The sequence below is a fragment of the Ostrinia nubilalis genome, chromosome 20 (assembly GCF_963855985.1).
Source record: "Ostrinia nubilalis chromosome 20, ilOstNubi1.1, whole genome shotgun sequence".
In the NCBI taxonomy this organism is placed as follows: Eukaryota; Metazoa; Arthropoda; class Insecta; order Lepidoptera; family Crambidae; genus Ostrinia; species Ostrinia nubilalis.
Window position 1 is genome coordinate 7,810,563 of NC_087107.1, and position 23,438 is coordinate 7,834,000.

Below are 23,438 nucleotides of genomic sequence, written 5' to 3' on the forward strand. Positions count from 1 at the left end.
TATTTTTCGGGACTAGAGGTGGAATTGTGTAAAGCAACCGTAATCATTTGACAATTCATAACGTACGATTATTCTGTCAAACGCTTTGTTTATTGACTTTATCGTAAGTTATGAACTGTCGAATGATTACGATTGCTTTACACAATTCCACTTCTGATTGCAAAATTTTAATGGTGGGTAGGCCGGAAAGTTTTTTTAATCAATGGCAGGAAATTAACTTTTTGGGTTTCTTAATAAGATGAGTATCAGTTTAAAAAAACATAGTGAAATGCGTTTTTTAGACAATACGGAGCCATATCTACGTAGCTTATAATCTAGCTTAGGGAAGGGCATTCTGGCTCAGAGGGGTATGTATCAGTTTTTACAAGGTTTATATTGACTTCACTTGTTTGTTTCAGGCAGTGTTCTCCACTTGAGGACTAAACGTACCATTGTCCATGTCCTGGTCATCAGAACACCGGCATCCCCTCCTCCTCACGCGCTCGCCGTTTCTCTTCCCATTACCAATAAATAACAACCCGAAGTATCCCCTTCAGTCGTATACGTAACAAATTACCAATGAGGATGACCGTATCATTTTCCACTTCCTAACGAGGACCTGCAGCCTCGTCTCCTAACACATTTCCCGTTTCTCTTCCTATTGGCAGAAACTGAAGAGTCACAATAAAATTATCACGCACCGTTGTCCATATCCCGGTCATCAGAACACAGTGAGACTTGCAGCTGTGGACCCACGCAGGCACCGGAGCGGCATCCCCTCCTCCAGACACACTTCTTACGGGACTATTCCCACCTCTCGTTCCCACCACTGCAACTCCTGTGTAGCCAGGATCTACAGCTTGACCGCCACAAAAACCCAACCAATGAAGGTCAAGTTTGTCCCGGGGGAAAGTTAAACTGTCATTGGACCCGCAACGAAATTAATCAGAAGAACATAGGAGGAGTTCGAAATTAAGGTTCGACTTCCCTCCATTGCAAAGCGGATGACAGGTGACAAACAAAGGTTTAAAACCTTTAAGAAAAGATTATGCACCACGGACAATAAATATCAATTAAGGGGGCCTATCTTATGAGCAATTAGCAACTTCGACACACTTCTTGTTTCTCTTCAGTCAGAGTATAACAAGATTCCAATGAGGAATAAATTAACCACGCACTGTTGTCTATGTCCTGAATTCCTGATCATCCGAGCACAGCGAGACTTGCAACTGCGTCTTCTGACTATTTCCCCGTTTCTTTTCCGACTGACTATTCAATATGAAACTATATTGCCACGTACCGTTGTCCATATCCTGGTCATCAGAACACAGCGAGACCTGCAGCTGTGGTCCAACACAGGCACCGGACCGACATCCCCTTCTCCTAACGCGTTCCCCGTTGTCGCACGCCGACCAGCCGCCCCACTCTCCCCAGCCGGCTTCGGATTCTGTAACGAAGAGTTCATTTGTTGAAATCGATGTTATATGTTGCAACGTTGACGTTATATGTTGCAACGTACAAAAAGATGTTACAATACAATACATGTTACCACAGAATAATAATAAGTACTACGTACAGAAGGTTTACTTCGCGAAAGTATTTAAAAAATGTATAATATGCTCAATGTCATTAACAATATGGTATAATTTAGCTCGTCTCAAGAGTCAAGCACCATTTTGTTGACAAACGTCAGTGATCGGTACTGCTCCGAAGCCATAGGGCTGACTTCGGTAAAATGAAGTGTGACGTGAGGTGCCAAACTGCAGAAAATGGCGGAGGAAATACATGATTATGCATAAATTATCATGAATAATATTAACCACTTATTTACCTCTCAGTGTCTTCAGGCAACTTAAAAAAGTACATTCTGTGTTTTTATTATTATTTAGGCAGTTAAATACTGCACAGTATTTAGTAATCCATTTTCTTTATTTTTTTCCATTATACACAAGAATACGAGTGCATGAGTCAATGCTCGTTCGTATGTGAGGCCTTGTCGAATAGTAATCCTGTAGGTGGGCCATCGTGCTTGTTTTGTTTTCGATGTAAACTCGCGGAGATGAACAGACAGGCCTGATGTTGCCTACTTCTTTTGAACTAATTAAATCAAGAGCACTAAACTACGTCCAATCCAAACCGATCTGAATCCGGAGTAGTCGCAGAACTAGTTGTATGGCAATTGACTAGGTCTGATTTCCGTCATCCGACTTACATTTCTAAATCCGTATTTGACGTAGTGCGAAACCATTTTTCTCGTACTAAAATAACTACAATAGCAACTATGACAGATGTATTTTTGTGATGGCAACGCCACGCTTTCCGCACACATTGAGTGTTAGGTGCCAAATGCCTGTCGGGGGAAGATGTGAATGCTCCCATTTTTTGCTCTAATTTCTTTAGGATCTTAATCGTTGAAGTTGAAATGCTTTCAACTTTCTATTGATCTATCCATTTTGAACTTTATTTAAAACCACTTATTTCCAATAAACACTCACCAGCGCAGTTATTGACGCACACCCGCCTCTCCATAGCGGCGCCAGCGTCGCAGCCCTCAGGAGAGAGACACTTGCGGGTGCGGGTTCGGTGCCCGGTGGCGCCGCCCTCGCCGCAGCCGCCGGTGCACTCGCCCCATTCGCTCCAGCAGGACCATTCCCCTGGAATTGAAGAAATTTGGTCATGAACATTTTATTAGCAAAATACTGAGTTTCTATGACATTTTTTCTATCTAGCTGATATGTTAGGATAACATATCAGCTAGTGCTGTACCAAGTACCAGGAGGTAGGGCAAGTTACATTTGGGACTTGTTTATGTGCCCTGAAAAAGGTCTGCATAATAATAAAGAATTTGAGCCAGACCTAACTAAATACTTTTTCTAGTTTTTGTTGAGAAAATATTAAAGCTGGCTTTTAATTACAGTATCAAACATAGTCTATGAAGAAGAGATCTACGAGTTCGATCAAGCCCTTGACAGAGGCAATAGAACAGCTAGAAAAATAAACTTGACAATGCTATCTTCTCACTTGAACAAGCGTGCATGTTGTAAGCCCAAAGCATTGCAGTAGAGCCAGAACAGGACTGTACGAGCCTGTTGTTCCCCGTCACAGATGGTGAAGCAAATTCCCCAGGATTTCCCATCCGATGTCCCCTTCTAAGAGCTCGGTCAGTAGGTAAATTCTCTTTGCTAAAGATCAGCTGGAAAAAGGAACCTAACAATGCTATCCTCTCACCTGAACAAGCGTGTGTGTTGCAAGCCCTAAGCATCTCAGGAGAGCCAGAACAGGGCTGTCTCCTACACCTCCTAGTGCGGGCCTGTTGTCCCCCGCCTCAGACTGCGGAGCAAGTCCCCCAGGGGCCCCAGGGCTCCCACCCGTTATCTTCTTCTAAGGGCTCCACGCGGACCCACGGCTTCCCATTGGCTATCCCCTTCTAAGAGCTCAGTCAGTAGATGCCATCTCTGTGCCAAAGAACAGCTGGAAAAGAACACTTTAGAGTGCTACCCTCTTACCTGAACAAGCATGCGTATTGCAAGCCCTAAGCATCTCAGGAGAGCCAGAACAGGGCTGTCTCCTACACCTCCTAGTGCGGGCCTGTTGTCCCCCGCCGCAGACTGCGGATCAAGTCCCCCAGGGCAAACCATTGTCTTCTTTTACGAGCTCAGTCAGTGCCATCCCTTTGGAAAAGATCATCTGGAAAAAAACACTTTATAGTACTATCCGCTCACCTGAACAAGCATGCGTATTGCAAGCCCTAAGCATCTCAGGGGATCCAGAACAGGGCTGCCTCCTACACCTCCTAGTGCGGGCCTGTTGTCCCCCGCCGCAGACGGCGGAGCAAGTCCCCCAGGCGCCCCAGGGCTCCCACCCATTGTCCTCTTCTAAGGGCTCGCTGCTACACCGGCCGCGACCGGTGCAGTACCTTTCTTCTTCTTTGGCTAGGGATAGCTGGAAAAATAAGACATAAAGCATAAGGCTGAGTTGCACCTCCTAACTTTGACCGTAACTTTAACGATAACCGCTGTTTTTGTATGGAGTTTGACAGGTTTTTGACGTTTGTTAAATTCAAAGTAAGATGGTGCAACCCAGCCTAAGAGTTTATTTACATATAGTCGGAAAATATAAGTTCTTCTTCCATCGGGAACCTGCCCTCGTGACAAACTTGATGACCTTGAGTCCTCATAGACTTCTGACATTGAAACAAACTGTTCAAAATAAAGGATATAGAAGAGTTATTAAAGCTAACCTTGATTTGTTCTGGTGACTGAGCTTTGCATAAGAATTTAAATCGCTTCTCCATGTAACTGCCTTCTGACGAGTTATCTGAAAATACAAATTGACAATCAAGTCCTGGCGGTAATTTGAAAATTTTCAAGAAACTGTTAGGTCCTGTGCATAAATAACCTCATCGCCCACTGAACTAAGTAACACTGAAATCTTATAAACACATTTTATCTTCGACCTCAAGTGGTTTTACAAAAAAAATGAAAAACACTTACCAGGAATCTGGACCCACGGGGTCCAAGCTGTAGCCTTCCTAACTTCGCAGGGTCGCAGATCACAGATCTGCCTCTCAGTCTTGTTGCCTTCGCAGTCAGCGCCGCCATGCTTGGGGGCCGGGTCCGAGCAGTTCCTTTTGCGTTCCTTCCACCCAGCTGAAGGGCCACAGTTGGCCCCACCAGCGCTGGTGCAAGCAGACCAGGGACCCCAGGATGACCAGCCTCCGTCTATCGGGGCTAGTTCTGGATCTGAAATTTTGAGTTAGTTTTATGACTTAAGATGAAGACTGGGTGAAAAGAGAGGTCTTCGTGACATCATTTGGGAAGGAGTACTGGAATGCTATTGATAGAATCCAGAAATCAGAGCTTCTTTTCGTACTTAGGTAATTAAGTTAAGTGGTATGTAGCCATGCACCATTTTTAAATCTAAACGGAGGGAAAGAATCAATATTAAAAGCCTATAATTGATTTGAAAAAAAATATACAATGTACTTTTTTTTAAATAATTGTCAAGAAAATTCTTGACACCAATGAAGTTAAAAAGTTAAGGAAATACGTAAAGGCATTTTATTTACTACACTTGCCAATATTAATTTGTTATTTTCTTACAAATAGTTATTCGAATAAGTATCTCACCAGGACATGGAGGTAGATTAGAGCAGTACACATCTTGCGAATCCAAGCCGACACAGACTCGGCCTCCAAACTTGGGCTCGGGGGCGGAGCACGACCGCCGGCGCGACTTGACCGCAATACCGCAGGACGCGGAGCATTCTGACCATCCCGACCACGGTGACCAGCCGCCATGGACTGTGCAGTTGGTTACGGATATTTGCGGACCTAGAAATAAAATAAACAAATGACAGTAGGGAACTTAATGGCGCATTTACACTGTGCGGGAAATTGATTGAGACATACAGTGTAAACACGAACTTCAGTTAGCTTCGCCATGCGTCGCCCATACTTCAATTTCCCGCGGTCGCGGTCAATTTCCCGCGTGTAACTGCGCCAAAACGTGGTACGCTTCACTTTCCCGCCAATAAGTCGACCACAGAGTTTGTCCGAGGTCTCAATCATTTTAAAAATAAAATCGACATTCGAACATTTTAAATTTAGAACCTCACTCAGTTGGCTGCAAATTGGAAAAAGAAGAAAACAAAAGACTGTAGAAATGTGATTCAGACTGCCAATATGAGTAGGTATTCGAAATAATAACAAATGACTGTCCGCTCGATTTTCCCACGAAACCCCTATGTTGAAATAACAAATGACTATCAACGATTATGTGGTTGATTAAACCACAGCTCGTAACAATGCGTTGTGGCCATTTCTTATTAGAATACAAATCAATACTCATCAGAAGCATAAATCATTTATTTATTATTTTAACTGTACCTACGAGTATGTTACCTAGTGTTATTTAATTTTTAAAAAACCCTCAATTGGCCCAGTTTTTATCGATTTTTGCACTTGTTATCAATACCTTTAGCGAAATTTTTGCACTGCAAAAATTACTTACCATGGCAACTCAGTCCTCCATTGGCCGGTTTGGGGTTGTCGCACCGGCGCGTGCGGCACATGCACATATCAGGCTTTTCATCTCCGTAAACCGAATGGGACGTCCCGTCTTGCATGCACGGCGCCCAAGTTGACCAGGACGACCAGCCTCCGTCCACTGTGAAAAAATGGAACGTTAGAAACGAAGAATTTGATTAGGCAGAAAGTAGGAGCAAGCAACTAAATGAAAATACTCCTCAATGGATTTGGATAGAATTTGAACTTTATGTCATCTTCATTTAATATCAGAAATGGGGGCTGAAACGAACGATATGAAAATAAAGAGATGAGGCAATTACCAGGTGTGGTCGAAGTCGGGCAGCTCCCGGTGTTCTGAACCAGCTCCGGATTAGTCCTTCCTCTGACCCTCACGCAGACCTCCCTTACGCTATCCCAAGCGCAGTAAGGGTCGCTTGCGCCGACGTAGCCGGAGCAACTCTTGTAGACTCTTAAAATCTTCCACAATGAAAGAAATGAGACACTTACCAGGTGTGGTCGAAGTCGGGCAACTCCCAGTGTTCTGAACCAACTCCGGGTCAGTCCTTCCTCTGACCCTCACGCAGATTTCCCTTGCGCTATCCCAAGCGCAGTACGGGTCGCTTGCGCCGACGCAGCCGGAGCGACTCTTGTAGCGTTCGCAGCGCTCGCTACCAATGCGGAGAATGCCGTTGGAACTGCCGATGTAAACCGACATCTGGAGGCAAAAGAATACAGATATTGAAGACAATAAAATACTTCCTTCAATCGAAATAGACTAGCCTTTTCATACTAAATTCAAAGAAAAAGGTTGTACTTTGAATGTTTGGGTTACTTAAGCTTACTGTTTGCCACAAAAATAAAACTTGAATGAGGTACTATAGGGGATGGAAGTTTAATTGGGGAATCGCAGTAACTTCTGGGGGATAAAGAAAATTTTTATACGTAGTTAATCAATTTAGCTTTCCTTAAGAGATGGCAACTAGATAAGTTACGCAGTCGTGTTCAAGACTTTTTTTAATTAAGTAAATAATGCTTTAGTTAGGCAAGCAAATCTGGTATTTTGAGGCCTCAAACTAATTTTTTACTCTGTTAAATAAAATTATACTTACAGTCTCTTTCACAAACTGCATCGCTTGCACGTCAAGACTCCTTTCTCCGTCTCCCAACTTCCACACCTCCACCAAGCACGCTCCCACGAAACGGGGTAAAACCGCCAACTTCATAACTTCCCCAGCCTGTGTGGACACGAACACGACGAACTGTTTCCCCACGCTCTTCGTTTGCGTGACGTCAACAGTGACGTGTGTGAAGCGATGCGGGGTAACCTTGAAGACAGGCTCCCCAGAAATGGGTTGGATGGACTCGTACATTAGTTTGTAGTTGTGGTATTCTATAGCTTGGTGCGTGCTGTAAGAAATATTCAAAGTTATAGGGTACTATGATTTTGAATCAAAAAACAAATGATAAAAACTACCAAGACTGAAATGTGCTTAAAAAACTACTAAACTACTGAGAGCTTCTTGGTGTGGAGATCGTTCAAAAATTGAGTTGTCAGTTCTTTGTCACTGTACTGTCCTCAACCATTTTTATTTGACAACATTGATATTATAACATGGGCGGGTTTCTAGTTGGCACTAACTTTATGTTATTTTAAGATGACTAAAGTTATGATGACACACTATCACTATCAGTAAAGTCACGAACATATAATTCTACATACGAGTACAATTAATATTATTACAGCTCTCTTGTAATTGCTCGAAAAAATAGATTCAAAATAAACATTTTTAGTGCCCTCGAATGAAACCTCTCAGAAACCAGTCTAACAATCTCACCTAGCATCAGGTCTGCATCTAAAATGGTCCTTAGTCTGTATGCTCGGAGACCTTGGCTCCCAAGTGTTTGTGGGGGTGTCCTGCACCTTGAATGGACCTTCAAACGCCGCGTGGATGTCAGACATGTTGTAGATGCATACTGCACTGCCGGTTATGCTGTTGCTGTTGAAAGAACAGGAAAAATATGTAAAAAAAACAGGTGAGAAAAAGTGAAAAGCACTTATTTGAAATTTCTTTGCTCTACCATTTAATTGCGCCCATATAAGAAAATATGTTAGATTCACAGACGAATAGGGAAAAATGCGTAAATATTTATTTAACTTAAATTACACCTTAGTATGATCAAACATAGGTGACTCAAATAGGTAGGTACTCGATGAAAATTAATTTCCGTGTGCCATCAAAATTTAACTACCAAAGGACTATTTATAATTATTATAATTGACTGACTGAAATATAGTTTAGACTAGATTATTATCCTCATAATAATTCAAAATAGGTCATAAGAACCCAATTAGCACCACTAATTGAGTGGCGATAATGGAATAATACCAATAATAATAATAAACGTACATTATCAATAACAACAAGCATACTTGCGCAAGTGTACTTATGTTCTTATCAGTGTGGTAAGGTACAATGATTCAATGATAACGTTATCGACAGCATGGCGGTGTGCTTGAGTAAATCATGATACCCAGACAGCCTGGCAGCGCGTGGATATGACTTCATCGGGCAAGTATTCGAAAATGTTAGGTTTGCTTTGTTGATAAAGGTTAGCGGGTATAGCACTTTGGACTTGAAATTATCAATTCCAGTAACAATAAATACAAATCAATAAATGATCAACGATGTAAATAACCTGACGCTATGTAATAGTTGTGGAAATTCTACGCCGCAATTTAATTTTACCTAATTACTCGTAATTAGTGCAGTTCAGCAGTGGACGTCCTATAGCTGAGATGATGATGATGATGATGATGAATTAGTGCAGAATGATGCTAGATACAAGTAAGTAGTTAGTAAGTGTCTGTTTGGAAACTTGCGTGCTACCGATAAAAACACCTTTGTATTACTGATAACAGCATACAGGGTGGAAACGATAAGTGATCTCACTCGATCGTTTCCACCCTATATAAAACTGAAAACTGCAGCGTGTTATGTTATTCTGAGAACACAGCTGTAGTTTATACTTTTTAGGCAAAATAAACATACCTAGGCGTAGTAAACGCAGCCACCAATATCTTCTCCTGCGACAAATACTCCACGCTCTGAACCTCGTCATAGTAAAACGGGACGACTCCAGGCACTGGGCATATCAGGCGAGCCTTCAGAAAGGTACTCCATTTGTCTTTGAAGAGAAGAAAACCTCCTTTATCATTCTTGCACACTCGAGCTATCCTCGAGTAGATTGTCTGAAAAAAAATATATTTCACTCCACAATCACAAAAAACCATTTCCATCCTTAATGTCATAGCTATAAAAGTGATTTTCGTGCTACCTTTCCACAGTTCATGAACTCCACGGCCATTTCCCTGAACACGAAATAGACGAAATTGTCGTCTTCGAAGCTCCCAACGAATTGGGGTTCGTTCAACCAGTTCAGGTCATATTGAGGAGTTCGCAGCATGCCTGTGTATAGAAGGGATGTTCCGGTACTCCTGTAACAAAATAAAACAAAAGATTTAAAACACTATTTATAATAACCGCTAGCACATACAATACTACGTAACAGAAGTTCTCCTCAAAATTCCATCCGAACTATAGAAGGTCGTCGAAATTCAAATACCACAGGTTTTACAAATAAGTGCAGTTCTCCTACCCACACCACAATGGCTATCATCCACCCATATATCGTAACATAGAAGATTCACATTTGGCGTGTGCGCATTTTATCTTCTCTTTAGCTTTTAGCTTTAACTTAACTAAATACCATGTAGATGTAGTTTACCTGCAAATGGCAGTGTCAGAGCTGCCGAAGTCAGTCGGAGTTCCAGCATAGTAGTCCCCACTACTGGTCAGGATGGCAGTCACGTTGGCATGAGGGTTATACGGGCAGCTGGCTATTCCTGTCACTGACTCCAGCTCTGTGCTCACCGATTCAATCTGAAGACAAGGAAACATCTATGGCTTAAGAACTTAAGAGGATTGAATTCGAAATACCTAATTGACGAGGAACCAGCTCGATGGCGTTGAACGGACTAATGGATAGATTTTAATAACATCATAAAGTGAAATTACTTCAAACATCAGTTAATGAAAGGGAAAACTGATGAAAACTAGTTATTTAAGTATTAATTAGGAGCTAAACTGAGACTAATTATAGGGAATTTATGAATAAAAGACGGAGCGTTACGAGCAATGGCGGCGTGTATTTCGGAGAGAAAAAAAAGGTGGCGACACCTAGTGTCAACTTATGAAACAAATTTAGGGCTGCGTTCATATTTCAACATCCCCCTTTGAACGTAGACCCATGCCAATCAGGAACTGGTGATGCTTTGGTTTCGCCAGGGCTTTGGTCAGGCAGTCGGCGAGCATCGAGCCGGTAGGGATGTACTCGATGTGGATGTCACCAGTCTTGACCTTGTCACGAATGTAGTGGTGACGAACGTCAATGTGCTTGCTTCTAGCGTGATAAGCAGAGTTACCTGTAAGTTTAATAGCACTTTGATTATCACAAAACAAAGTTATAATAGTGGCCTTGGGTGAGGGCCACAATTCACAATGTAACTGTCTCAGCCATAGAGCTTCTTGAGTAGCTGCTGAGATTGCCATATATTCGGCTTCAGTTGTCGATAGTGCGATGGTTTGTTGCCTTTTAGAGTTCCATGATATGGCACCACCTTGGAACATAAAAACATATCCCGTACAGGACTTTCTTTCTTCAGTACACGATGCCCAATCAGAGTCGCAGAATCCTGTAATTTCATGATCTACATTGCTCTTGTATAATATCTGAAGATTTTTAGTCCCCTGTAGATATCTAAAAATCCTTTTGACAGCAGTCCAGTGTTCTAAAGTTGGAGTTTTATTATAACGACTGAGTGTATTCACTGCATAGCAGATATCTGGACGTGTGCCTTGTGAGATATACAGTAAGCAACCTATTGCTTCTTGATAAGGAATTTCACTCAATACATTGTTCTTGTCCGAGGATTGAGAAAACTTAATATCTGTTTCCATCGGTGTTCCCACTGACTTGCAATTTTCCATACCAAACCGTTCCAATGTACTCTCTATGTATTTTGTTTGATCTATATAAACTCCATTGTTGTCATATGTAATCCGTATTCCAATGTAATGATTAGCTTTTCCCAACTCCTTCATTTTAAACTCTTGTATTATTTTCCTCTTGATATTGTTTGCAAACTCTACATTGTTATAGAACATGAGCAGGTCATCGACATAGAGAGTTAAGTACAATGTGTTTCCTTCACTATGCATGTAATACACACATGGATCCAGTTGTGATTTCTGAAAACCAACTTGATACAGAAAGCTATCTAATTTTAGATTCCATGTTCTGCTTGCTTGTTTCAGGCCATATATACTTTTGTTCAGTTTGCAGACATGGTTTTCTCCATTTTCATAGTATGGTGGTTGTGTCATGTACAACTCTACATCTATATCACCTTGCAGGAAGGCTGTGATAGCGTCCAGTTGCTCAATCTGCAGTTGAAGTTTAGCTGCCATTCCAAGTAGGTATCTGATAGAAGTAAGACGTACTACAGGTGCATAAACGTCAGTGTAATCAATGCCATAAACTTGTTCATATCCTTTTATGACTAATCTTGCTTTATGTTTAGCAATGTTTCCGTTGGCATCTAGTTTGGTTTTAAAAACCCATTTACATGGAATTGGCTTCTTACCAGGAGGGAGCTCAGAGAGGGTCCAAGTTTCATTCTCCATTAGTGAGTTATATTCACAGTCCATTGCGTTTTTCCACTCTTGTGCATTTTCACCATGCAAGGCTTCCTTTACAGTCTGAGGATCACGTAGCAAGTTACTACTACACAGGTAGGTAGGTATTGTGCCATTCTTTCTGGGTCTCAGATTATGAGTTGTAGAAGTTGGTGGGCTCAGGTGGACGTTGCGTTCAGGAATGTAGTCTTCATCATTAATGTCATCTTCAAATATTGGTAGACTATCATCCCCCTTGACTGTGCTGATACTTTCATATGAACTTGCTTCACTATCAATGGTCTCATTTATAGTTTCATTGTTTTCTTCTTCATTTGAAGAATTTTTAAACGGCATCAGAGCAAAATCCTTTCTTACAACTTCCTCCAAGAATACAACATCTCTACTGCGAATTATTTTTCCCTCTTCCTTATCAAACAGTCTGTATCCTTTAGATTCTGGACAATATCCAACAAATATGAGTTCTTTAGATTTGCAATCCCATTTCAGTCTCTTCTCTTTAGGTACATGCATCATAGCCGGACAGCCGAAAATTCTCAAGTGGTGCAGATTAGGCTTCGAGCCTTCCCACATTTCCTCAGGTGTTTTATAATCTATGGATTTTGTAGGTGAGCGATTTATCACATAAGCTGCTGTGGAAACAGCTTCTGCCCAAAATTTCTTCGGCAACTTGGCATCAATAAGCATACATTTAGCACGTTCAACCAGAGTGCGATTCATCCGCTCACTCATACCATTTTGCTCTGGTGAATAGGGTACAGTGAACTGTCGTTTGATCCCAGACTCTTTACAGAATCTATCAAATGATTCATTGACATATTCTTTGCCGTTGTCACTTCGTAATATCTTTATTTTGGCCTGTAATTGATTTTCAACGAGTTTCTTAAACTCTTTAAAGCAGTCAAAAACTTGTGACTTGGAAGACATAAAGTAAACAAATACCTTTCTTGAATAGTCATCGATAAATGATACATAATATCTGGCACCGCCGATTGACTTTTCTTCCATTGGGCCACATACATCTGAATGTATTATCTCTAGAAGACCAGAAGCCCTTGTGCCAACATTATTGAACGGTTGCCTAGTTTGTTTTCCTTGTAGACAAGTATTGCATGACATATTGTTCTCTTGATTGATTTTCATGTCTATTCCTTCAGCAGACTCATTAAGTTTCTGTAGATTCTGGAAGTTTAGATGACCCATTCTTTGATGCCAAAGATGAGCTGTGGATAATAGTGCAAATGTCTCACTGTGTATCAAATATAAACTGTTTTGCACATAACCTGTCATGACTAACTTTGAGTTTTGATATATTCTACAGCAATTTTCATCAAATTTTACTTCACAATTATTCTTGGTGATTTGATGTATTGATAGCAAGTTCACTGCCAAATCTGGAACATACAGAACATTTTTTACCTGTACAGTGCCAATAAATCTCTTGTTCTCTCCATCATAGCTTTGTATATTTACTTTGCCACAGCCCCTGACAGGTAATGTTTTACTATCAGCAACAGTAATGTTCTTGATTGAAGCAGGTTCAAAATCATACATCAAGTTTTTATTGTTAGTCATATGCATTCCAGCACCTGAGTCGAGGTACCAGCAGTTCTTTTCCAGTGCTGGAGAAGCAGGGAATGCAGCCACAAATCCTGAGGTCCCATCAGACCTGTCACTCTGTTCATTAGAATTAGAACTTTGACTCGAGCTTCGATTTGTGCGGCAAAATTTACCAATATGCCCATATTTATTGCATTTAAAACACCTAGGGCCTCTGCCTGAAGGCTTGTTGTCCTTTGCATAATTTCTGTGGTAATTTGAATAAAAAGCTGCCGAGTCATTTTCATTTTTGACATCCTGAAGAATTTTTGTTTTCACCAAATCTGTACTTATAGTCACACCTGAGCTTTCCATTGCCATTATCATCGGCTTGTAGGATTCTGGCAGCCCTGCGAGGAGGAGCGTACCCAGCCACTCGTCATCAACATGAAACCCAATGTTTCTAAGCTTGTGTGCACAAGTAATAATTTTATTCACATAATTTTCTACACTTTCACAGCCTTCTAGATCTGTAGTAATTAGCTCTCGTAGTAAGCCTACCTTCCGTGTCAAGCCTGAGTCATCAAAAGCCTTGCGAAGGTTATTCCATACCTCTTTGGAACTTTTTGCCTCTTGGATGTGAATGTAATTGATAGGATCCACCAATAGTATAATTTTCGTCCTGGCTTTTGTGTCATCGCTCTTAGTGAAGGCGGTTTCGTCATCGTGCTCTACGCATTTCCAGAGATCCTCATGTTCTAGGTAAGTCTTCACGGCAAAACTCCACGTGCCATAATTGTCACGGCCTTTGAGTTTTTCAATGTTAATCAAATTTCCATTCGATGCCATTATTTATGGCTAATGTATAATTAGCATTTGCTGAAAAAATATCCCTGAAAACTCCTAAAATATGCGACCGAGACGGATTTGTGGTGGTTATAACCTCAAATTACTTTTCGCGGATAAACTACAACTTTCCCTAACCGAGCCTAGCTAGCCGGGCGTCTGGGCCCATAACCTGATGAAAACTAGTTATTTAAGTATTAATTAGGAGCTAAACTGAGACTAATTATAGGGAATTTATGAATAAAAGACGGAGCGTTACGAGCAATGGCGGCGTGTATTTCGGAGAGAAAAAAAAGGTGGCGACACCTAGTGTCAACTTATGAAACAAATTTAGGGCTGCGTTCATATTTCAACAAAAACGACTACAACCTGTTAAGATCTTTGCTAATACCGCACTGGGTGTACCTTCACAAGTTTCACCAACTTATTGCGAAATGTATGCAAAGAATGAGACAGAATTCCAGGTCTAACGTCTAAAATCTTAGTGTGTTGACTACACCCTTTTGTGATTAGGACAGAGTAGTTGGATATTTGCAAGCATGCTAGTTTTGTCAAAAAAAAACTTATTCAAAGGCAGGTACTAAGAAATTAATGACAGATAAATTACCTCTCTCCAACTGCACATAGGACTAAAAGCGTTGGTCCCACAAGCAAACAGCTTGTGCCCATGCAACAGCAGAACCTTCACGTAGTTGTGGCAGTCCTCCTCCGTCTGGCCTTTGTACTGGCACATCTTCACCTTCTCTGGAGGAGCCGGCCAGTCTGCCTTCTCATGCTGGCGGAGACTCCGTAAGGAGAGGCGGTAGAGAGCGTCCCTGTAACAATTAAAAGTCCCCGTAAAGTAGTGATAAATCTATCTTCTACCAACTGATTAATCACGAAATCTCAGAAACTATAACACCTACAAACTTGTAGCAGGTAGGTTCCTTAAGTATAGGGTGTAAACATCCGCTAAGAATGGATTTTATAAAACTTCACCCCTAAGGGGGTAAAACGGGATCCACGCGTACGAAGTTGCGGGCGGCCGCTAGTAAGTACTTTCATATAGTTATTTCAAAATACGATAGATAAAGAAAACAGTTTATCCAGCAAACAAGTTTTATTAATCTGTTGTTGAGCAATATCTTGGTATGTAGAAACATTAAATGATTAAAATAGATATAAAACTAACGTTTGCGCATTTGATTACAAAATGACCTCTAGCAAACCGTACAAGTAAACGTGAACAGCGTCCTTGCAAAACAATAGTGCGTTTCATATCGCGAATATTATTGAAATCTAAAACCAAACGTTACAAATAAGTCCCTGATACGAAGTTGTAAATCACGTAGCGGAATATATGAAACTTAACACGGCGGAGAACAAGCACGATTGTGTATCGAATTTCTGTGCAATAGTTGTAACGAATAAGTAATGGTGCGTCTACGTTTGAACGCAAATAATTTATAAATTTTGAATAGCCGTGTGATTCCGGCAAAGTCTTGGACGAAAAATGGTTTATTCGTCCAAGAGCAGAGTAGAATAGGACCCCTTCTTCCTGTAAGAGGCGACTAAGGGAGAAGCATCCGGTCTCTCTAACTAACCAAGTACGGGCCAAGGCCTCGATCTGAGGTAAATTAGGGAGGGTCGTTCTCCTGCAATGATGATGAAATTTCCTGATGATGATGATTTTTTAATGGTCATGGCTCTGAATTCTGTAGAACTTCTACCAGCTCTATTTTCTTTCTTTTAATTCTGTTTTTGGGAGAGGTGGCGTGTTTACCATGACCTAAGATTTGACACTCGAAATAGTCTCAGATAGCTGCACTATTGTGGTCACTTCTTAACGCCACTGAAATGGGATCGGTTTGATACCGCGTTTCAAGTATTGGTAACGGCTACTTGATATATATTTTATGGACCAGATTAGTGTTTATGTTGCCATTTTATCGGCAGTGGTATTTCCTAGTTTACAAGTATTTCAGAGTTGATTTAAACTATGTTTGAGATAAACGCTGTAGTGGATATCTCTGTCTATGAACAAGTCGCATTTGTTTGATATATTATTTTTACTAAAGGGGCATTATCACATTAAAATCGAGGCCGGTTCTCTTAAAAATCACAAAAATTTTCTGTTTTACGCATGTTTCTGTAGTTCAGTTAGTGCAGTCTTTCGACAAATTAATGGTCCTGTTCAACCAAGTCCTATCTCAGGCAGTAGATTTTTCTAATGAAAAATCACTATTTTAACTCTAAATATACTTTTTTATGAATATTTAAAGAAAACAGCGGATACGGGAAGGCTGCTGGTGTCCCTGTAGCAGTAGATATCATCATGAAATCAGATCTGATTAGAGAGACACGATATTTGATATCGATAATCATGAAAGTATAATCTTTTCCATGATAGAGATCTATTTATTTTCATTTTTTCTATTTATAAATAAAATATGCACATTCTACGTGAGTTCTCTTAGGCTGAGTTGCATCACCTAACATTGACCGTAAGTATAAAGCTAAGGCTGGGTTGCACCATCTTACTTTAACTTTAACAAACGTCAAAAATCTGTCAAACACCATACAAAAACACCGGTTATCGTCAAAGTTAGGTGGTGCAACTCAGCCTTAAAATTGAACTGAGTGGTTGAATTCATTAAAAAAAAAAGCTTAGTGCCTGCTTAGCAACATTTCAGACCCTGACCAGTCTAGTTGCCAAGCAAATGGATTAGCCCAGATCGACCCGTCTACAACGGTTGTCCAGTTTGGCACGCTTCTCTACAAGGCAACTGACAAAGAACTGGACTGCCTAGAAAACTGCGTGAGGCCAATTTAAAGTACTCGAGAAATCTTGAGTTTCTTGAACAATATGGATTGTTAAATCAAGACAAGTTACAAAATGCGGTGCGTTTATAATATTGTTTTCTTTTAATGCACCTTTTAGGTTGCTATTATTGAAAATAATTTAAAAATAGCCTTAGCAATAGATAGTGGAGTGGCATATTACTCGTATAGCATTTGAATTAAATCTATGAGACCATTTGAAGTTAAGTTCTTTTCATTACAGCAAAATGAACCTTCCAACCCGCCAAATTTCCTCTAGCCTCTGGTAAATCTAATCTCTACCCTCACTAGGGTCGTGTTCCTGAACCTAACAACCGTGCGATGTGGAAGTCATTGGGAGAGGCCTATGTTCAGCAGTGGACGTCCTGTGGCTGAAATGATGATGATAATGTGGGATCTTGTGAACGAAATATGAACACTTGATTTTGGAAAATATCGTCTTTTATTTGAAAAACCACACGCTCGTCTTTGCAGTAAAAATCAGAGTCTCGCCATCTTAGATTATTTGAATTTATATCCATTCATTCCATTCTTTCATTCATTCAAACCTTTCACTCACTCATCAACGTTCCGTTTCCCACATTCGGCCATCCTGCTCGCTGACTGTCCTCAGTCATACCAGGTCATTCATCATCGTCTTTCACACTTAAAACAATTACAGAATGCTTATGAAGCTATAATGCAATTATACAATATTAAACACTTATTGTACTAAACTTTACTTTCAAGTGCTACTACTGCGCACTGTTACATTATACTTTGATTAACTAAAATTAGTAAGTTCATACAATAACTTTGGTAAATTACCATCTTTCAAATCGAAAACGACTTTAATTCAGTATACAATACTAACAACAACATTTTATCAAATGTAGAAATATTACAAGATAAGTATCACTTGACACATCATTATGCTATTTTATTAAATTATACAAACATAGATATTTTACTCTTACCACTGTTGTTATGGAGAAATATATAAATAACGCTTTAGTTTAACATAAAATAATTCTAAGTCTTGTTTAAGTTAAGTTAAATCAAAAAGATACCTGCGAATATGAAAAAAAGTATCAATCAAGGTTCTGGCCACGGTTTCATAAAGTCTGCTGAACTAGAAGTGTTGTGGGGACCCTCCACCATGCTATGCAACTTTGAGACATCATAACGATCCCTACCCTTGATACTTACCACCTTGTAAGGTCCTAAAAACTTGGACTTTAATTTAGAATGTGTACCAAACTGGGTTCTCTTAATAGCAACTAGGTCTCCTACCTGATACTTCTTGCTCTGCTTCCTCTTTCTATTGTAGCTTCGCATATTTTCTTCCTGAATTTTGAAAATTTGTATCTTCGCAGCATCTCTTAAGTCTTCTCTTTGCTTGATAAATTCTTCATGATTTTCCTTTTCCAATAATTCTATTATCTGTGCATCTTCTTTCATCTTCATTTTCGTGCCAATCATCAGTTCAAATGGGGTGGTGGAAATACTTCTCTGGTAAGTACAGTTTAATGCTCTTTGCAACTTACTAACATGCTTGTACCAATGCCCTGGCTCTTCAATGCACAGTTTGGTAAGTACAGACACAATTACTCGATGTACCCTCTCTACTTGCCCATTTCCTCGTGGAACTCCTGTTGTGATGGTCACATGTTGAATGTTCTCTGCGTCACAGTAGTCCTTGAAGTCATTGCTCGTAAAGGCGGTACCTCTGTCGCTTATAATTCTCGAGGGGTTGCCAAAACATTGCTGGTGAATCTTGAGCTTGTCTAAAGTTTCTTTTGTTGTCGTACTTTTTACAGGATAGATCCATACAAACTTCGTGAAAGCGTCGATGACTGTCAAAATGTAGTTGTACTGCTTCTTTGTTTCAGTGAACGGTCCTATGTGATCTATGTGCAATGTAGACAATGGTATACCTTCTTTGTGGATAGGATTAAGGAAACCTTCTTGTTTACCTTCCTTCTTCGTAGCTAAAATGCATGGTATGCAAGTTAAAATAAAGTCTTCTATCTTTTTTGTCAAGTCTTTTATGTAGTAGTCTTTGCTTATGTAATCAATCATCTTTCTTTTGCCAAAATGTCCAATACTATGTGCTTTGCTGATAATTTCAGTTTCCATATCTTTTGGTATAACTAGCAGCTTTTGTTGTGTTTTATAGAGTAAGTCATTCTCTATAAAATAGTCTAAGTAAGGTTCCTTCTTCGGTACTTCAATGATGGCCTTCAGCCCTTCATCATTTTCTTGTGCTCTCTTGATTCGCTCGTGTAGTTGTCTTGTTATCATTCCTGTGAAGTACTGCACTCTACTCAATGCGTCCACATGCCTCATTTTAGTTCCAGGTCGGTGCTCCACTGTGTAATCGTACTCTTGTAGCAGCAGTACCCAGCGTGCGACTCTAGTGACCAGATCTTTCTTCTTTAGGGTCATCTCGAAAGCAGCACAGTCGGTGACAATCTTGAAGGGAATCCCAAGCAAGTATTTGCGGAACTTCTTCACTCCTTGAACAACTGCCAATGCTTCCAACTCGTAACTGGTGTACTTCTTCTCACTGTCAGTAGTCTTGCAGCTGGAATAATAAACTGGATGCATCTTTCCGTCGTCTGGGCATAGTTGCATTAGTATGGCTGCATATGCATGCATTGATGCATCTGTATGCAGTTCTGTTGGTGCTTCTGGGTTGTAGATCTTCAGTACTGGCTTCTCACACAACTTTTGTTTCAGGATATGAAATGCTTCTCTTTCCTTTTCAGTAAATTCAAAATGTTGGTCTTTCCGGAGTAACGTCGTCAGTGGTGCAGCAATTAATGCGAAGTTCTCGATGTACTTTCTGAAATAAGAGGTAAGTCCTATAAAAGAATGCAATTGTTTCAGCGTCTTTGGTTCGGGGTAGTTAGCTACGGCTTTAATCTTGTCGGGTGTTGGTGTGACTTGACCATTCTCAATCACATGACCTAAGTACTCGACTTTAGTGGTAAGTAACTCACATTTCTTCCAATTAATTACCAATCCATACTCGCTAGCAACTTTCAAAACTTCTCTTAAGCGCTCTAATCCCTGCTGATAGCTGTCAGATAAAATCAGCAAATCGTCGATAAATATTAAAAGAAATCCTTTAGATATGAGGTCTCTGAAGATTATATTGATAAAACGGGTGAAATATTTTGGACATATCGATAAACCGAAGGGAGCTTTCAAAAATTCGTATTGGCCCGATGGTGTTACAAAAGATGTGTACTTTATTGAGTCTTCACTAATGTTCAAATGAAAAAATGCGTTTTTTAAATCTATTTTGCTAAATACTTTAGTGTGGGCCAACTTATCGATGTGATCCTCTATCACAGGTAAAGGGAATTCATCTTTTACAATTTTACTGTTAATTTTACGATAATCTACGCAAACCCTTACCCCACCATCTTTCTTCTTTACCAAAACAAGCGGGCTAGCATATTCTGAAAAACTAGGTCTTATTATCCCATCGTTGAGCCACTCACCTATTTGGTTGTCCACTTCCTTGGTCTCCATCACAGATAATCGTCTCGGTCGCTGAGCAACTGGAATGTCGTCCTTAAGTATGATCTTCATCTCGATGGGTGCCTCCTTGGATTGCACTGGGACATAACTGTTTACCAAATCATCAACTTCCTGTCTGACCTGTGGGTTAGAAGCATAGCATGGGGATTCGTAACCTACAACACACGATATTTGCCCTAACCAATCGTCAGAGTTACTTTCAGCTGAGGAAAAAACCTTGATTGACCCCTTATTCATAACCACCCGTGAGTGGTCCGTACCGTCTTGTTTAAGTTAAGTTAAATCAAAAAGTTACCTGCGAATATGAAAAAAAGAATCAATCAAGGTTCTGGCCACGGTTTCATAAAGTCTGCTGAACTAGAAGTGTTGTGGGGACCCTCCACCATGCTATGCAACTTTGAGACATCATAACGATCCCTACCCTTGATACTTACCACCTTGTAAGGTCCTAAAAACTTGGACTTTAATTTAGAATGCGTACCAAACTGGGTTCTCTTAATAGCAACTAGGTCTCCTACCTGATACTTCTTGCTCTGCTTCCTCTTTCTATTGTAGCTTCGCATATTTTCTTCCTGAATTTTGAAAATTTGTATCTTCGCAGCATCTCTTAAGTCTTCTCTTTGCTTGATAAATTCTTCATGATTTTCCTTTTCCAATAATTCTATTATCTGTGCATCTTCTTTCATCTTCATTTTCGTGCCAATCATCAGTTCAAATGGGGTGGTGGAAATACTTCTCTGGTAAGTACAGTTTAATGCTCTTTGCAACTTACTAACATGCTTGTACCAATGCCCTGGCTCTTCAATGCACAGTTTGGTAAGTACAGACACAATTACTCGATGTACCCTCTCTACTTGCCCACTATTACATCTCTCAAGAACTCTTGCCCTAAAATTACATCGTAGGGTATTACGTCATCGGGAATAATGTGAAATAAGCATTGAAATTTATGATCGTCTACCTCAATTGGTGCAGTGAATTTGCCAAAAGAACTTACTTGTTTCTTTCCGAGCCCAGTAAACATTACATTTTCTTGGGTAAACTTCGTAATTCCTAAAGTGAAAAATACTTTACATGTTATTAAATTTACATCACTACCACTATCAACCAAACTTTTAAAAGTTAAACCTTGAATAACTAGAGTCTTTAAATTGTTGTTTACATCGACACAATTTTGGGTGCCGGACGCCATCTTCCTGTCATCTGTCATTGTAGCTGTCATTCCGTCATAGACAATCGCGGCCGCGCCGCCATTGGTCGATACGCAATACTGCTTTGCCGACATTTCTCGACCGTCACGAAGATGGCTGCGGTTTCCGCCGTCATCAGCGCCACCTGCCGGACGTTTAACTTTGGCACTTGCACTTATGTTCACGTCGTTGCTATTGCACTGCGCAGCAATATGTCCGTACGAATTACAACGGAAACACTTGAGTCCTTTTGAACGATGAGGACACGCACTCGATGTATGATCCCACTCGCCACAGTTGAAACAGCGTACACTCGGCCCTCTTCTTGGTGTTGCGTTCCTATTTCGCTCTTCTTGACGTCTATTTGCCGCGTAGTTGTTTCGAGACTTCTCCTTGAAGGCTTCGTACAGCTGTAGCTTCTCTTTCAGCTCTGAGTACGTCTTGACTCCGTATAGCATGATTTTGTTCGACTCTGAATCTACTATACCTTCGATTATGTACTGGATTGCGACATAATCGGCCAGCTTGCCTTTTTTCCCAATAGCTTTCATGTCAAGCATGTAATCGTAGCACTTTTCATCCTTCCTCTTCTTTCTACTCGCCATTAATTCGTGGATCTCTTTAGTGTTCGTGGTGTCTGGAAATTCTCTGGTTAGCGCCGTTTTCAGGTCATCGTAGGTTTTGAAGGGTTTTTCTGATCGTAGCCACGTTGCCGCCGTGCCAGTGAGCGACCTTCTAGCAATCAGAAGCTGCTGTGTTGACGTCAATCCGAATATTTCGGTATTGTCTTCAATCTCCTGCGCCCATCTTGAGACAGAGTAGGTTTTGTCGGTGCCACAGAATTTCGGTATGGCTTCTTCCACGAACATTAGGTTTACTGCACCTGAATTCATTTTGCTTGGCGTCGTCGTCTGCTTACTAATCGTCGTCTGGTGATCGTCGTAATCGTCGTAACCGTCGTGCGCGTGGTCGTCCTCGTGGTCGGTTTCACTGCTCCGACTTGAAACAGGTTCCTCCTTGCATTCGTCGTCGTCGTCGTCGTCTTTAATCGTAAGGAAGTCGCCGGATACCCGTCGCAGCAGAAAATCGAGCGTCCTCTTGGTCGCCACGGTGAAAATCTCGCGATGACTCGCGCCACGTGCCGGCCGTCGTCGTCGTGCACAAGTTGTTCACGTATTTTTCGTTCACGCTCAAGGAATACCGTCGCCAATATTCTTGAGAGATCCCGGACGAGCCCCCAAAAATGTTGTGGGATCTTGTGAACGAAATATGAACACTTGATTTTGGAAAATATCGTCTTTTATTTGAAAAACCACACGCTCGTCTTTGCAGTAAAAATCAGAGTCTCGCCATCTTAGATTATTTGAATTTATATCCATTCATTCCATTCTTTCATTCATTCAAACCTTTCACTCACTCATCAACGTTCCGTTTCCCATCCCGGACGAGCCCCCAAAATGTTGTGGGATCTTGTGAACGAAATATGAACACTTGATTTTGGAAAATATCGTCTTTTATTTGAAAAACCACACGCTCGTCTTTGCAGTAAAAATCAGAGTCTCGCCATCTTAGATTATTTGAATTTATATCCATTCATTCCATTCTTTCATTCATTCAAACCTTTCACTCACTCATCAACGTTCCGTTTCCCACATTGGTTACCAAACGCCAAAAACCCTGCTAAATATAGACCTATCACTTGCCTTCAAACCATTTACAAGATAATTACAGCATGCTTGAGTGAAACT

The 23,438-nt window shown here is 40.7% G+C and overlaps 1 protein-coding gene across 1 annotated transcript in view; it reads right to left on the minus strand.

Moving 5' to 3' along the window:
- The window catches only part of LOC135081881 (semaphorin-5B), a 70,767-nt gene that overhangs the window by 10,817 nt on the left and 36,512 nt on the right, over positions 1-23,438 (minus strand). The window contains exons 4-17 of the mRNA XM_063976665.1: positions 14,757-14,964; positions 9,795-9,949; positions 9,345-9,504; positions 9,059-9,258; positions 7,844-8,005; positions 7,118-7,415; positions 6,516-6,723; positions 5,992-6,147; positions 5,109-5,312; positions 4,473-4,721; positions 4,220-4,296; positions 3,702-3,921; positions 2,475-2,633; positions 1,280-1,426 (exon numbers count right to left, since the gene is read on the minus strand). Of these exons, the coding sequence (XP_063832735.1) occupies positions 1,280-1,426; positions 2,475-2,633; positions 3,702-3,921; positions 4,220-4,296; positions 4,473-4,721; positions 5,109-5,312; positions 5,992-6,147; positions 6,516-6,723; positions 7,118-7,415; positions 7,844-8,005; positions 9,059-9,258; positions 9,345-9,504; positions 9,795-9,949; positions 14,757-14,964 (2,603 nt within the window). The remainder of the gene's footprint in view (positions 1-1,279; positions 1,427-2,474; positions 2,634-3,701; positions 3,922-4,219; positions 4,297-4,472; positions 4,722-5,108; positions 5,313-5,991; positions 6,148-6,515; positions 6,724-7,117; positions 7,416-7,843; positions 8,006-9,058; positions 9,259-9,344; positions 9,505-9,794; positions 9,950-14,756; positions 14,965-23,438) is intronic.